We start from the raw sequence: 16,158 nt of genomic DNA on the forward strand, positions 1-16,158 counted from the left end.
ATCACTCGGAACGGCTTTAACTGCTTCGCAGGAAATCAAACCTCACTGGACTTAGCAGAAGCACGTCTTCCAACTTTGCAGCCACATGAGGACGCTAACCCTCACTCTGCCTCGGGCAACTGGGCTCTGCCAGGCACCCTGGCTCCTCCTGGCATTTGCTCCTCTGACACTGACCCATTTAAGAGGCGCTGTGTGATCAGCTGACTTCGAGTCTCTGGAGATGTCACCTCCCTTTCCTGATCGCTGCTGCCGGCCACCGTGCCTAGGGCCTCCACGTCGCAGGACTACTGCTCTGGCCTCCCCGAGGGTCTGCAGCCCCTCCCTCCCCCAGCAACACCACCCTCCTCTGCTGGGCAAGACGAGAATGAAGTCACTGTTGCCTCTTCTCATGAGTCTCAATGGCTCCTTGTACCTGATGGAGTAAATCCAGTCTTCAGGAGATGTACAAGGTCAAGGGCAAACTGGCTCTCAATCCCCTACATCAGTGTGTCTCAGGATCCCTCACCTCCGACCCTACAGACACATTTCGTGGCGTCCCCAGAAAAGCAAGATGGCCTCAGGAGCTCTCGCCTTTGTACCTGTGTACCCGTGCTACTCCCACTCCTTACAATTCCTGCTTCTCCCAGTCATCACCAGGCAAACTTTATCTCATTCCTCAGGAGCCAATCTAAATGTCACCTCCTCCATGAAGCCTTTGTTAGACAGGTAGACTCAGCACCCACCAGCATGACAGACCAGAGGAAGGTTTTGTTATTTATCTGCTTGCACACGAGCCCTGGGGCAGACTGGCAGGCCTAGAGGCAGGCCTCCATCACTGATGGGTGCCCTTGGCACAAGTATGCTTGGTCGTGGAAACACCTGTTACAGACCCTGCAGAGAGTGGGGAGGAGTGTGGTTACGGACTCCAAGCATTGATTTTGCTCAGCTTTGATAAAAAAAAAAAAAAAAAAAAAGATTCTTTTTATATAGGAGCAAGTCAATATCAACATGTTAGCGGGTCGGATCCTTCCTAATTGAACAGAATCTGGCAAATATCCGGATGTTCAAACAAATGGAAGTGCTGAGAATAATCCAGGAAGAGGGCGTCTTTATGTCTGTCCCTGTAGTTCTCGGAATAACCACCTCGCTTTAAAAGGGAAACTCACTGGATGAGAAAACTTCACCCCAAATACTTAGAGAAGAAATCGAACCATTTCACCAAATCCCTATTTTTAGTTCACAGGAAGATGCGAGATGCCTCATTTTTGACTTGGGCGCAAGGCAAAGTGCGAACTTTGTCAAGGCGAGGTTATTTTAAGGGAAAAGGAAACCGAGCTCCAGTTGGAAACAGTCACGGAGCTTCACACAGCACGTGGGCCAGCAGTCATGCTCCCCTCCCCAGGCGCTGCCAGGCTGATTCCTGGTTTCAGAGGTGGCTCAACGCCGGTTAACACTGCCTCCCTCACTCCAACTACATCTTCCTGAGAGCAGGGCTTCTATTTTTGACTCATCCTCCATAGAGAAGCCTGGTAATTTTCAGCGAAGCACTTGGATTAAGGGCTTTATTGAAAATTACTAGGCCTCAACCAAACACAATAAGACAGACAATGCAGAGCATGTTCGGGAAAGAACACCCGTCTGCCAGGATGAAACCCGACAGAAGGCTTTCAGGGGGACGCTCAAACGGGTGGTAAAAACAGAATGGAAAAGGAGCTAGGAGTGGTTATTAGCCCAGGAAGGAAGAACCGTAAAAGAATGAAAGGGGAAACAGATGGAAATGACGTTTTATGGAGAGAAAGAAAAAGATGAAAAGCCCAAGAGCTTGGCTGAAAGACATTCAAAACTTTTTAAAGTGATAGAAAAGCAAAAATAGAAGAATGACTTCGTGTGGAAGAAACACAGAAAGATAACAGGACATAATTCAAAAGCCGGAGTGGCTGGTATAAAGCCCTAGAAAATCCATTCAGCGTTGCAGCGTTCAGAGCACAAAGGCAGAGAAACTTTTAATACACTCCAACTCCGGTCCCTTGTCCTCTGCTGTCCCCACAGCCTCTGGGACGCCTTCCACAGGCGCCCGCTTCTTTACTGCCCGCCAAGGTCTTTGGGGACATCCCTGCCTTGGATTCTGTAAGCTCCTGGGTCCCGCAGGAAGGTGAATACATTTAAGACAGTGCAGATGAGCTCTAGACTGTGTAAAGGCTCCATACATTAAGGACATCATGCAGATTTCCTTAATTACACAAGGATACAGCCACATGGCCACAGCCTGTATGGATGGAGCTTTAACTGAGTCATACTTTTGCCAGACTGAGGCCCTGTTTAGTTTCCATTTTAGAATTTCGTGATCTGCAGCCATCAAATTCAACTGTGCCATTAGGTGCCCTTAGCCGGATGGATGTTTTTAAATCAGAACTGTAACATTTTCCTCTTAAAATGAGATAAATGTAAGATCAAACCAAATTCTTGTGATTTAATGATGCTGTGCTGCAGGATTGCAGGTTGTGCGCAGATCGTGGGGCTGGGATGCAACCTGGGGTCGGCTGTTAAATCAGAGAGCGTGGCCCCTACCAGGCACCCTCCCAGTGCGGCGGTCCTGCTCACTCACTGATGAGCTCCTTCAACCATCCTAACCAGTACTGTCATTTCTAAAAGATGCCCGGGATCCAGGAAGGAAAAGCCAGCCCAGGTGTTACAAGACTGTCTTTGTCTGATCTATAGCCTCTGCAAGGACCGTGGTACTGAAGCAGAGTTAGTGTCAGGCTCGGGGAAGGAGCCTGCGGAACCCCTCCCCCCCCCAAAAAAAACCCTGCACACACGGCAGAAGAGAGGTCAGGGATCTGGCCCTTTAGACCTCTTGGGGACTCAGAGTCTGGGTCAGGAAGCAAGACCTCACAGAGGAGGCAAACATGCCTAGCAGAAGGTACTTTGTGGCATGTCCGAGTGATGGTGCCCTTTCCAAGGGCTTTGCGCAAGCACTGGCCAGAAGGTGCTCCATTCAATAAAAGCTGAGCCAGAATGGCAGTGCTGACGGTGGGGCGGACTGTGCCTGCGTCGGGGGTGTGTGCGTGTGTGTGGGAAGTCCCTGCACTTTCCATTCAATTTTGTTGTGAACCTCAAACTGCTCTAAAAAATACAGTGCACTAAAACCGTTTTCTGACCGAGTGTCCAGTTTCTATGCAGCACGAGTCTCCCTGAGAGGGACACAGAAGCATCAGACACAGCCTGGCCTGCCCTGCCCTCAAGTGGCTTCAGCCAAAGCAGGGCCTGGTGACTGCGGTGGTCATGGACCAGCTCCCTTGTCATTACTGGGAGCTGCTTAGAAATACAGAGCCTCGGGTCCCACCCAAGACCCACTGAGTCACAGTCCGCATGTTACCAGGACCCCAGGGTACTTAGGGAGCCTGAGAAGAGCGAGATACAACAAGTAGGGAGATACAGGATACACATAAATAGTTCTAAGGCCAGGGAAAGGAGTGCCTAGGACAACATCTTCCGGGATGGTGGGGGCAGGGAGGCTCCAAGATGGGGAGAGTGTGGGGAAGGTGACAGCAGGTGACAAAGGGCCCTTCCACACTCAGGGAAGACCATGGCAGGTCCAGGCAGCTGGGAATCAAAGAGCATGTTCTCAAAAAAGGCAAGATGTTGTGGGTAGAGAGAGGACTGAGGGTGGGGTGGAGTCCTACTACCGTAGGTGAGGTGAGAGGCCTCGACCTATCTATGCAGGAGGTGGGGGGACCCCGGAGGTTTGCGCATCTTTGAAGTGATTCAAGCCATGAGAGATACTGTGGCCACTTTGTGAGAACGGAGAGTGGTGACCCAGGGAGCAGAGTAGAACGGACCGGTTAGCAGGTCGGATTCTTCCTAATTGAACAGAATCTGGCAAATATCCGGATGTTCAAACAACTGGAAGTGCTGAGAATAATCCAGGAAGAGGGTGTCTTTATGCCTGTCCCTGTAGTTGGACAGAGGGATGTCCAACTGGACATCCTGGAGAGAGGATGGTAATGCCCCCGGGACCGGAAGCCGGGAAGACGGAGCTCACGAGGAAGAGGACACTGGATGAGCTGGCGCTGGCAGCTGCTTTTCTGTCCAAAGCCCCGAATGTTCGGCAGTGCCTCAGGTAGGATCCGGGCCAAGGCAGTGCAGATACAGAGCTCCTCTGTCAGGAACTCTCCCGCCCGAAGGCACTTAGATACACAAATCACGACGAGAGAACCTGACTCATCCTTAAGAGCTTGGGAGACCGGTAATGAGATTATAATTGACTTCAGTCAAAGCACGAAAGAAGACAACATACCGGAGGGGCATAATGCTACATTTTAATGATAAAATAAGTACCAGGCTGCATCTTGCTCCACCAAAGCTATGCTGCCTTTTCTCGGTTTCATACAATTTATCTTCATTCATAACTCCCTCTGTTTCTGCCTCCTTCCTTCCCTAACATTTGCCCTGTGTGTCTTCCCTTCCGAGAATCCTCTACCATAAAGGAGCCCCTAACTCACCCATCCCTCCAAATTCCCTAACAGGAATAACAACCACCCTTCTGACAGTTTTATCCAAATTTTAGAAATGACATTGGATCACAAGAAAAAAACATCGAACTTTGATGCTTGTTATCATGCTTTCCCTTGTCTTTCTGACATAAATTCTATTATCTCCTGGCTTTGGTCCCCATGTTCTAATTCTTCTAGATATCGTTTAGTTTCTCAACTATTCATTCAGCATGAGTGCCAACAGGCATAGAAGCGATGCTAGCTGCCTGAGATGGCCCCGGAGGGTGAAGGGTAAAGCCTCCCTTCACGCCAGCTCATGGACAGATGGGCCAGTAGGACCAGGGCCTGGGTGCTGAAGAACAAAATCTTTGGCTCAGATCAGCACCGTCCAACAGAAACGTAACGCAGGCACATACATCATTTTCAATTACCAGTAGCCACATTTTGAAAAAGTGGAATTAATTTTAGTAAAATTTAGTAATATCTGCAATACTATCATTTCGGCATGCAATCAGCCACACAAAAATGAGTGAGATACTTGACATTTGCGTTAGCCGCTCCGGGGGCCATATAGGTACCACAGACTGGGCACCCGCATTCATGTATTCCCTCAGACTTCTGGAGGCTGGAAGTCCAAGATCAAGGCGCTGGCGGGATGGTTTCTTTGGCAGCCTCTTGTCCTTGGCTTGTAGATGGACCTCTTCTCACTCTGTCCTCACACGGTCCTTACTGTATGTCCATATGCCTGATCTCCTTTTAGAAGTACACTAGTCTGATGGGCCAGGGCCCATCCCAGTGACCTCACTTGACCTTAATCACCACTTTAAAGGACGGAGGTTGAAACACTGGCATATCCTGAGGTCCTAGAGATTAGGACTTGACCATGTGAGTTTCTGGCAGAAACAACTCAGCCCTCAACAACATTCTTTACTTTACGCTAAGTCTTAAAAATCCCGTGGGTGTATTACACGCAGACAGCCCATCTTGGTTTGGACCGGCCACACGTCAGGTACCAATGGCCACATGTTCTTCATGACTCCAGGATCAGAACGCTCAGGTTACAGTCCCACCCGCTGCCTGAGCTCCGGCTTCCCCGGTGCACCTGCGCAGCGGTCCCCCCGCATTAACGGAGGCCCTTCTCAAGTTCCCATTGCCTAAAACACTTACCACCCACCACCCAAGAGCCACCGCGAGATATGTTTCCCCCAAGGTGACTGCAATCTGCAAACAGAGTATGGAAATGTGTACATCGAGGCCCTCCCAAAGTCAAGTGTGGTGATCTACAGCAATGACACCGCCACTTGTCTTATTCCATTATATTCGAAAAGGCATGTTTGTTCTCAAATACTGCATAGACCCCCGCCTGGCAGGGACACCCGTATCTCAGTCTTATCTCCTAAATGAAAGTGATCCTCCATGTGGCACAAAGTGCCCAACTCTGATACCTCCTGCTGTGATCTCCCACCTTGCTCACTCCCTGGCCGGGCAGGTTTCCAGGGTTCTAGCCACAGGGAACAGGAGCCCATTTTCTCCTGCTGCGCACACCATGCCCAGCCCCCACCCGGAAGGAAGAAGGAAATTCGACTATGGAGAAATGGGGACCAAGGCCCAACACCAAGTTCTGTGACATATCTCTATGTTCACATGTCCAATTGTGAGGAGCTGTACTAGGTGGAGGGATTTGCGTGAATATCATCTTTTCTAGAACATACACCTACTTAGGTCATTTCCACGTGCTCTGAGAGCCCTCCGTTAGAAGCCCGACTCATGTGTCTACTTAAATGCCCTCAGAGAGGGAGGTGTTGCACGTCTGCCTCCCCTTCTGGGCACTTCCACCTCCTGGGGCCTGTTGTGGCCCATGACTTGCTTTAGCCAACAGTGTGAACAGAAACATGTGGGTCATTTCCGGACAGTCCGTGCAAGGGCCAAGCTGTCAACTCGCTGTCCCTTCATGGCTGTGTTTCTTTGTGGCGGGACCTGTGCCCATCTGGGTTCCGGGACAGCAGGACGGACGCGCGGCACGAGTGAAAAATACCCCCAGGTGGCGGAGAGCCACTGAACTTCAGGAGGCTGGATCTCCAGCGTATTCCTGCCCATCAGCACTGATGGAGGCGATGAATGATTGCTTCCTTCTGTTCTCTTCTTCCCAGGAAATGTCATGCTTGTTGATGTCAGGAGGATTTTTTTGTGACTCGAAGCTAATCACCCAGGTATTCCAGATCTCATCTGATGAATTTTCTCTCTCACCTGTGCTCACTCTCAAAGTGAGCTTTCGACGGATGAGGGGACTTTGGTTCTTTGAACACGCTTGTGGAAAAGTGACAAATCCTCAGAAATGGCTTTTCAAGCCGTTTTGCCAAGACAAGGCTAACAGCTACTGTGGAGACAGCCCTCCTCAACGGTGATTAACAAGTACATACACTCTTCCGGACTCCAGATTAGCTAACTGGTCACTTTACCATAACCGTCTCTGCGTCTCTTCCAGAAAATAGGAACACGTGAGAATGTTCCCTCTGCCTCGTTCTCTTTTTGCCTGTAATACTTTGTCACTTGAGCTTTTTCAAAATCAGGATTTCACAACCTTGGCAATACTGGCACTTTGGCCTGGAGAATTCCTTGTTGTGTGACTGTCTGTACGTTACACGATGTTCGGTAGCGTCCCTGACCTTCACCCATTAGATGCCAGGGCTGTCCACTCCCCCAGACATGCCAACCTCACATGTGCCCTGAGGGTCCCGGTTGAGAACCACTCTATTCTAAACTGAACACATTCTTTTCTTTCCCTCTCCAAATGAGGCTGCCTTTGCTAAAAATGAAAAGGACTCTGTTCTTTGATTTATTGTTTATTGAAGGCCACTGTCCTGCTAGAGATGAGCATCTCCCACTGTCAGGAGTCACCTGAAATGCTGAGTATTCATTCACTCTTTCACTGATTTCTCCATTCATCCAACGAATGCCCACTGGTTACGTGCCAGGCATCATTTTGAGAATTAGATTCCCGGTGGGAAGAAAATGTGTGGCTACTACACTCATGGAGCTGAGAGCCTACTGAGAGACCTGCTGAGGACCTACACATGCAAACCTATCGTTGCAAACTGTAGAGTGCTGGAGAGGAGGAGAGGGCATCATGGGGGTCAGAGGAGAGGTGACATTCAAGCTGAGATGGGAAGAAACCAGCCAAGGGCAGGAGCAGCAGAAGCTGGCTGGGTAGAGGCAGCAAGGGCTAGTGTGGGTGAGGCCCCCCCCCCATTTGGGTGAAGCGGCCAAAATACAGGGTGTGAGGGAGGGAACAAGGGGTGATGTAGTGGGAGAAGTCTCAGGGGCCGACGCTGTCCGAGGACACATCGAAACTGTGAGAGCATAGAATGGACATGAGCAAAGGCACACGTTCCTCCAGCCCCGATGACGTTTGGTCCTCCCTGGTCTCTCTCCTGCTCTGTCCACCCCATAGCCCAGGACACAGCAAGCCAGGAAGTCATCAGGGCAAGGAATGGCTGAATCAGGCCCATTTCTTCTAGCACTTTGCTGAGAAATAGGGTTCTCCCAGCTGAACTAATAAAATTTTAGTAATCAGCCTTAATTGTGAAAGTCTCTCGTTGCCTGAAGAAATATATGCTGTTCCACTACAGGACCAGGTGTAATCCAGAGAACATTTCCAAGTGGCCTCTGGGCAATCTCCACACTATTCTGAATAGTTCGATTTTTTGTCCTGTCTAGGACAGTAGGGAATGAATAAAACACACATTATCTTTCTAATAGGGTTCTGTTGGTCTCTAGACCAAACCCTATTGGCCATCATCCTTTCCTGCTATAAGGGCTGTTTTGGGTAGAATTGTGCGTGTGTGTCCCCCATGCCCCCCCCCCCCAAGATATGTTGAAGTCCTAATCCCTGGTTTCTGTGAATGTGACCTTATTTGGAAATAGAATCTTTGGATGTGATCACTGAAGAGGAGGTCCTACCACATTGGGCAGTAAATCCAATGACTGGTGGGCCTGGGAGAGGGAAATCTGGACACGGAGACACACACAGGGTGGGTGCCATGTGCCGTTGGACGTGGACCCATGGGATGCCGAGGGTGGCCAGCAACCCCCGGAACTAAGAGGAAGGCACAAAACAGATCCTCCCTTTCGTCATTCTCACACAGAGAGCATGGCCCTGCCAACATGCTCGTGTCAGGCTTAGAGCCTCCAGGACGGTGAGAGCACCCACTGCTGTCATTTAAAGCCACTCAGTTTGTAGACTCACACAGTACCTCCACAGAGTCTCTGGTCACCTTCCTCCCAGTGGGGCGGGGGGGGGGAGCAGGTAACCAAGATGAGTTATGAATCCTGACGAAGTCACAGAAGGAGCTCCGAAGTTTCCTTTGGTGGCAGATTTTCAAAACATCCAAAGCTCGAGTAGCTCTTTTTTTCCCCCGAATAGTTACAGCTTATGTGAATTGCACAAACTACACTGATGAGGTCTATTACTGGCTGATTAAAACGACGGCAGGTTTCCTTCCCATAGAAGTCAATGGAATAAATAATTTGTGTCACCCACTAATCTAGAATCTGCCAAATGGGGCACTACTGGTCTTACCACAGGGTTCAGGTCAAAGAATCGATTCAAAGAATTGCTATTTTTCAGTGGTCGTAGAAAATGCAAACTGTCAAAGGAATCCATTCGTTCTAAGTGCTCAGAACGGACATGGTTCTCTCCAGCAAGGACTCGTAAAATACTTGTGCTTTCTAGTCCTTACGATCAGAGCACGTATAAAGGGAAGACTGTAGGGTTTTCTGGTAGGATTTCCACTTAGAAGTGCCAATGGGTGGGCCATGCATAAAACTTCCAATATACAACCTGTAACAAATGTCCGGTTCCACAAACATCGTGTGTTACGAAACCCACTGCAGGAAGGTGTGCATAAAGAGGAAAGCAGAACAACAACAAAAACGCCTTTTTTTTTTTTTTTTTTTTTTTTTACCTTGCCTTTGTCGAAGTAGTGGATGATTTCCTGGTAGAGCTGTTCCTTCAGCTGACCCTGTGTTGTCGCCTGGTACCCGTCCCGCTGGGTCAGGTGGGCCGCACACACATCCTCCGACCACTGAGGCAAAAGCAAAGCATGACACGTGTCAGGTGAGAGTGTGTCCAGTGCCACCACTAGCCCACCCTCGGTCAGAATGCACCACAGTGAGCCCCACGTGCCCTGCACGCACGCAGACCATGATTCCAGGGACACTCAGGGCTGCGGGGGCCTGGAAATGAGGGCAGAACCTCTGTGCAGAGGCCCCACGAGTTAGGAAGGACAAGAGGGAGGCAAATCTGGGCCTAGATTCATACAGAAGAGAAACCCATCAGGTTCTGGAAAGCACAGAACCGTCAGCTTGTTGACAACACCTTGTAACTCCTGAGGTGAATTAGGAGCCAGGCGATTTGGGGCTGTCTCAAGTGAGCATCCTGGGGCACCGGCCTCTGTCCTGAGATGCTCAACATTTTAATCAACAGTGAAGAAGATACACGGATCTCACGTACCAGTCATACCTTTAAGTTTTGCCTTAAAATAAGACTTGCGTATCCTGACTACAACCAGTTGTTACAAAATCATTAATTATTAATTATTACAAAATCCATGACTTACGGAGTTCTCACGGCATAGCTAGATTTCTACCTTTGTGCGGGATAAATGTAATTTTAGATGATCTGGCATGTAACTACAATAAAATAAGAAAGTTCCGATCTCGAATAACTTCCTTGCAGTTTAAAATCGCTTAAGAAATATTGACGAGGGAAGTAACAATCCCTCTGCAACTTCCACTTAAACACTCACGTGATTCCACTTGATGAGTAGGACTCAAGGCTAACAGTTTCATCGCTCTTGTTTTTGACAAAATAACCAAAAACGATTATATTTGAGAATTTTTAATGAACAAGAATATATTTGTCGCGTTGAAGAACAATCTTCGTAACAATACAAATAATGCCTTTCGTGAGCTGATTAACCAGTGTGAGTTCACACCGAATGCAATATCAAAATGCATTTAGGGAAAATTGTGAAGCGTCATGGTGTCGAAGATATGGAGAGAAATTACAGAGCATTTGCCACTTAACGGGAAAATCCAGAGTCCCAGTGGAAAAGATAATGTATCCGGGCCTACGATGTGGGATGTGAAACGCCCTCGTATGGTCTGTGATGAACCCATCTGTGCTCAACGAACATTTATGTGCTATGAGAGAGTGAGGGTGAGTGAGTGCTTTATCAACCCCATTTCAATTTCCCTAGTGAAAATAAATACCTTCATATTTGTGAAAATGCCTTATTACCAAAATTTGGGTTTCTAACAAGTGAAGACTGTTAGAATTCCTAGTGACACGGCTGGTGTCAGGTTTGCCTATGGAAATCTCCATTGCTCTAAATCACATTCCTTGGGAGAGCTTTATGTGATGTGAAGCCCAAGGGGGTCTATTGATGACTACTGATGAGGACCCCAGATGGAGCCTCTTCCTGTTTTCTTTGTAATGGACCCTTCTGTTTTCAGGCAACGGTAAATGTCCACACTCCAGTGTCCCTACAGCAGCCTGTGTAGGTTTGTAGCATCAAGGGATGCTGGAGATTTTGGGGTTGGGCCAAAGGCTGGAAGATTCTTGCTAAAGTTTCAATCCTAACACAGTGTCCTCCTTAATGCTTCTCATCACCCACAGACATTGCTTAATGCCTGTTTTAATGTAATCTTTTCTGGTTTTTGGTGCTCGAGGGGCTGCCCTGAGTTTGAAAACAGGATTCCTTGAATGAGTGGTCTTTATGTTGGGTCACTCAACTAAATTCTAACTCTCCTAACTCTTCTTATTTATCCAGTTTATAATTTTTCAATTTTTTTAAATCAGGATGTAATGGGAAAGATGATCTAATGATTAGCTAAAGTTTTAAAACGTAAAACTAAAGGTTGTATAGCATCTCCTTCATCTATCCACTCATCCATCCATCTGCCCACCCAGCCACCTACTTACACATTTGGATAAATCTATTTATACATCCACTCATCCATCCATCCATCCATCCATCCATCCATCCACCTACCTACCCACACTTCCATCCTTCCTTCCTTCCATGCATCTATCCATCCACATATCTACCCATCTAGCTACCCACACTTCCATCCATCCATTCATCCAACCATCCATCCATCTAGCCACCCATCCATCCATCCACACACCCACCCACACTTCCATTCTTCAATCCATACCATCCAATGAACCATCCAACCATCCATCCATCCATCCATCCATCCATCCATCCATTCATCCACCCAATTATTTATTGAGGGTCTACTCTGTATGACTAACTGGGCTAGAATTGGATATGAGGGAAGAACATTAATGTATTACTGCAAGCAAACAAGTCAATGTCAAAAGATACGTGCATAACAAAAGAATCATTGGAGCGGACAGCTGTCATGCCAGACCTGTGCTCAGGAGCAACACTCCAGGAGAATCAGGAGGGAGATGTCACCTGGACTGATGGACTAATACAAGATCTCAATGTGAACTCTTCACTAAGATAATCAGGGCCATGTCTCATCCTATCTCTTCGCTGTCTACCTCAGAAATCCCTTCTTATTGATGACATTTTCCTCTACTACTGAGTCTTGCTGGCATGAATAAGGACCTGTGGAATCTCTAACTCATTGCTAGACAATAGCCCAATGATGGGTGTTTATGATGATTAATGGCGATCTACTAGGACATCTTGTTAAATCTGCATTCAGTAGGGCCACATCTATCATCCAAGTACCTTCTAAATGTCTTTGTTTCTGTCACTGCATTTAGTCAAAATCCATAAGATCTTAAATTATAGGTTTATTAAAATTTATCATGAAAAAATAAAATTTAATTAATTTTTTGAAAAAATAAAATTTTAAATCATCTTAGAATTTTTAACAACAGAATCATGAAGGTATATCGTAATTTCTATTACCTTCAGAAGCTTTGCGTGGAGAAGCAAGGTATAGGCCGCCTCCGTGTAGTTGTCACACTCTCTGTGCAGGTCGCACAGCTTGTACAAGTACCTGAGATGACGAAACATAGCGTTATTAAGATGTCACAAAATCAATTCTGTTGAGGACTGTAAGAGCTAAAATCTACCTTCAACAGTAAATTGTATCTACACTTTCTCTTCACAATGTTCACAATTCCCAATGTCTTGAGTACTTTCGGTACAGAAAACCAACAAGAGTAATATACAGCAATAATATAAAAAAAATTTTAAGTCCTCCCTTTTCAGGATGAAAACAAAGACAGCCCAAGAATGCAGAATTGTACTTCAAGGGTCTCTCATTCCTTTTCAACTTTTCCCGAGTTTTTTTCCTACATTTGAAATGCGATCACGAAGTCTGATTGTGATTTCTTACATTTCTATTGAATCTAAATGCACACATCCCCAAAAATCCATAAAAATACAAATCCATAAAAATAAAGAGCTCCATGATCACGGGGAATGCAATCAAAAGGATTTCTGTGCCATAAAGATATAAAGGTTGCTTTTTAATATAAAGTAAACTACATTTTGGATAAAAGAATCTGGTTACCTTTGCAAAAGTTTATTAAGTTTATATGGTATATTTTTATAAAGGAGAAACTAAAAATATTCTTAGAAATCAAGTTAGAAAACCATGCTTGATGTAATAAACACATCATTAAACACTAAGCCACATGGACATACCATTATTCTGTTCTGCTAAGTTATAATCTTGCTAAATATTGACACCGGCCCCTAGAAGCAACCAAGAGAGGGGATCAATCACAGCCCACCCCTCTAGAGATAAAGGCAAGCGAAGGAGAAAAACCCAGTAGACAATATAAAACATCAGAATACAGTGTCAGTTACAGGAAGAATAGACTGAAATTATACTATTGTCTATTTCTGATAAAATTAAAACTTTTTTCTCATTTGATCATATGGTTTACTGTAAAACACGAGACTTGTGCTGTTTTCTCTTTTCAAAAAGGCCACAAGTCAGTCAAGAGATACAAAAACCCTGTGAGAAAATAATTTATGGCTTTACTCTAAGCTGGCTAAATATGATCCCCGAAATGTCTGCGTTGGCTTCTGCACAAGGAGTCAGAATACACTAAACTCAACCTCTAGGAGTCACGATTCCGATAAGATAAATCCCTATGGCCATAAAACAGTAGCTGTTAGCATGGACTTGGCAAACAGCAATTATCATAAACTGCAGAGGGTACGGACAAGCAGATGCCTACATACCTTATATACATTTCTTCTCTTTCAATTTCCTTGTAGAAATTCTGAAAAATCAAACCACAACACTGTTTTAAGAAACTTGTTCTATAAAAGGTGTCACATGAGCACTAAGCATTTAGTTCTTCCACTGGTGTCAAGCACAGCCAAAGAGACCCAGCTCTTTGGGTTAAAACCATAAATTTCCATAAAGTGCAAAGCCATCTCACACTGCTCTTCACATTTTTTGGGGGGGTGATGCTAATGATTCCATTTCCTACACTAAAACCTACTTTTCTCATTTGAAAGTCACCAGTCTTTAGTTAAATAAAGGTATTACCCCAAAGATATGATGCCTTTCTTACCATTGTAAAGTCATTAGAAGACCAAAAAAAAAAAAAAACCAATCATGAAAAATCCTAAATAAGCATCAGCAACATGATTTAAACCATGCCGGGCCCAGCCCTGGCTAGAGCCACAAGAAGCCAATGTGGTATTTTAGACCTGAGGTGGGCAATACAGTAACCACAGCACATGTATGCAAATGTAAGGTAAATTTAATTAAAATTAAACAGAGTTAGGCTGCCGGGTGGCTCAGTCAGTTAAGTGTCTGCCTCTTGACTTGGGCTCGGGTTGTGATCTCGGGGTTGTGGGATCAAGCCACGCGATGGGCTCCCCGTTCGGCAGGGAGTCTGCCTGAAATTCTTTGATTCTCTCTTCCTCTTTATTTATTAAATAAATAAATCTTTAAAAAAATTAAATAAAGTTAAATATTCGCTTCCCCAGGGAAGCCCTCTGGCCCTGGACTCTTGTTTGTTGAGAGACTTTTGATCACTGCTTCAATTTCTTTGCCGGTTATGGGTCTGGTTAGATTTTCTATTTCTTCCTGTTTCAGTCTTGGTAATTTATATATTTCTAGGAATTTATCCATTTTTTCCAGATTGCCTAATTTGTTGGCGTAGGATTGCTCATAGTATTCTCTTATAAGTGCTTGTATTTCTGCAGTATTGGCTGTGATCTCCCCTCTTTCATTCATGATTTTATTTATTTGGGTCCTTTCTCTTTTCTTTTGGTAAGTCTGGCTAGGGCTTTATCAATCTTGTTAATTCTTTCAAAGAACCAATTCCCAGTTTTGTTTATCTGTTCTACTAGTTTTTTTTTTTTTTTATTTCTACACCATTGATTTCTGCTCTAATCTTTATTATTTCCCTTCTTCTGCTGGATTTAGGCTTTATTTGCTGTTCTCTTTCCAGCTCCTTTAGGTGTAAGGTTAGGTTGTATACTTGAGACTTTTCTTGCTTTCTGCAGAAGGCCCGTATTGCTATCTACTTCCCTCTAAGGGCCGCCTTTGCTGCATCCCAAAGGTTCTGGACTGTCGTGTTTTCATTTTAATGTGCTTCCATGCTCCCTCTGTTATGCTTGCCATACCCTGATGGCTCAGTCGCCATGTGGGGCTAGTGTTAATGTACCGAACTGTGCAAAGAGAGAACATTTCCATCACCACAGCCATTCCTATTGGACAGTGCTGTTCCAGACAGACCGACCTTGCGAACCACAGTAAAGAAACTGGTTGCCACGTGAAAGAACCTTCTGTACTTCAGTGCTTACTGATGAAGAAAGATTAATTAGCAGGTCATGAGCAATGGGCTATTTCTTTATATTGTAAAATATCTTCTGGGTGAGTGTGAAAATTTCTTTCAAAATTATGTTTCTTGGGGCACCTGGGTGGCTCAGTGAGTTAAGCATTTGCCTTCAGCTCATGATCTCAGGGTCCTGGGATCAAGCCCCATGCTGGGCTCCCTGTGTCTGCTTCTCCCTCTCTCTCTTTACCCCTCCTGCCACTTGTGCTCTCTCTCTCTCACTCAAATAAATAAATAAAATCTTTTTTAAAAAAAGAATAAAATTATAGTTCTTAATGTAAACATCTCCATAAACACTGTAAAATCTTTATCATAAACGGGACCCAAAAAGGTGCAGAACACTCACCTAACCAGGCCACAGGTATGGCAGGTGCCAGCACAGACTTTCAGTGTGAAATTTAGCACCTGAATGAAATGTGAGGACTCTAGGATTAGGGCCTGAGATCATAGTGGATATCACCATTATAAAGGACTCCAATTATCCCATAAGATGGAATAAGTTGTTTAATTTCATGAGGGAATGAAGACACTGCTTCTGAAACTGATCTCTCTGAAAAGGAGTGATAAATAAACAGAGAAAGTACGAGGGGGCACCTTTAGAAAACTGCTCCAAGATTTTCATATTTTGCTGCATCTGAGATTTTAATGTCCTCTGGTTCATATGCTATGGCTCAGTAATGAGGACATTTTCAGCCGACAACTCAGAGGGATGTAACAAAGAGAATCCGCATCAAAGGGAGAGGATGAGCCCTTCACTTCCAGCTCTAACTCACCAGTATTTACAAGCTACGATTTTATACCATCCTAGTTTGCACTGGTATTTTTAATCTT

The 16,158-nt window shown here is 45.6% G+C and overlaps 1 protein-coding gene across 1 annotated transcript in view; it reads right to left on the reverse strand.

Annotated features, from left to right (window-relative positions):
- Positions 1-16,158, reverse strand: part of DOCK1 (dedicator of cytokinesis 1) — a 495,125-nt gene that overhangs the window by 44,630 nt on the left and 434,337 nt on the right. The window contains 3 exon segments of the mRNA XM_040623969.1: positions 9,437-9,556; positions 12,425-12,515; positions 13,715-13,755. Of these exon segments, the coding sequence (XP_040479903.1) occupies positions 9,437-9,556; positions 12,425-12,515; positions 13,715-13,755 (252 nt within the window).

Source organism: Ursus maritimus, unplaced genomic scaffold (assembly GCF_017311325.1).
Source record: "Ursus maritimus isolate PB19 unplaced genomic scaffold, ASM1731132v1 scaffold_7, whole genome shotgun sequence".
In the NCBI taxonomy this organism is placed as follows: domain Eukaryota; kingdom Metazoa; phylum Chordata; class Mammalia; order Carnivora; family Ursidae; genus Ursus; species Ursus maritimus.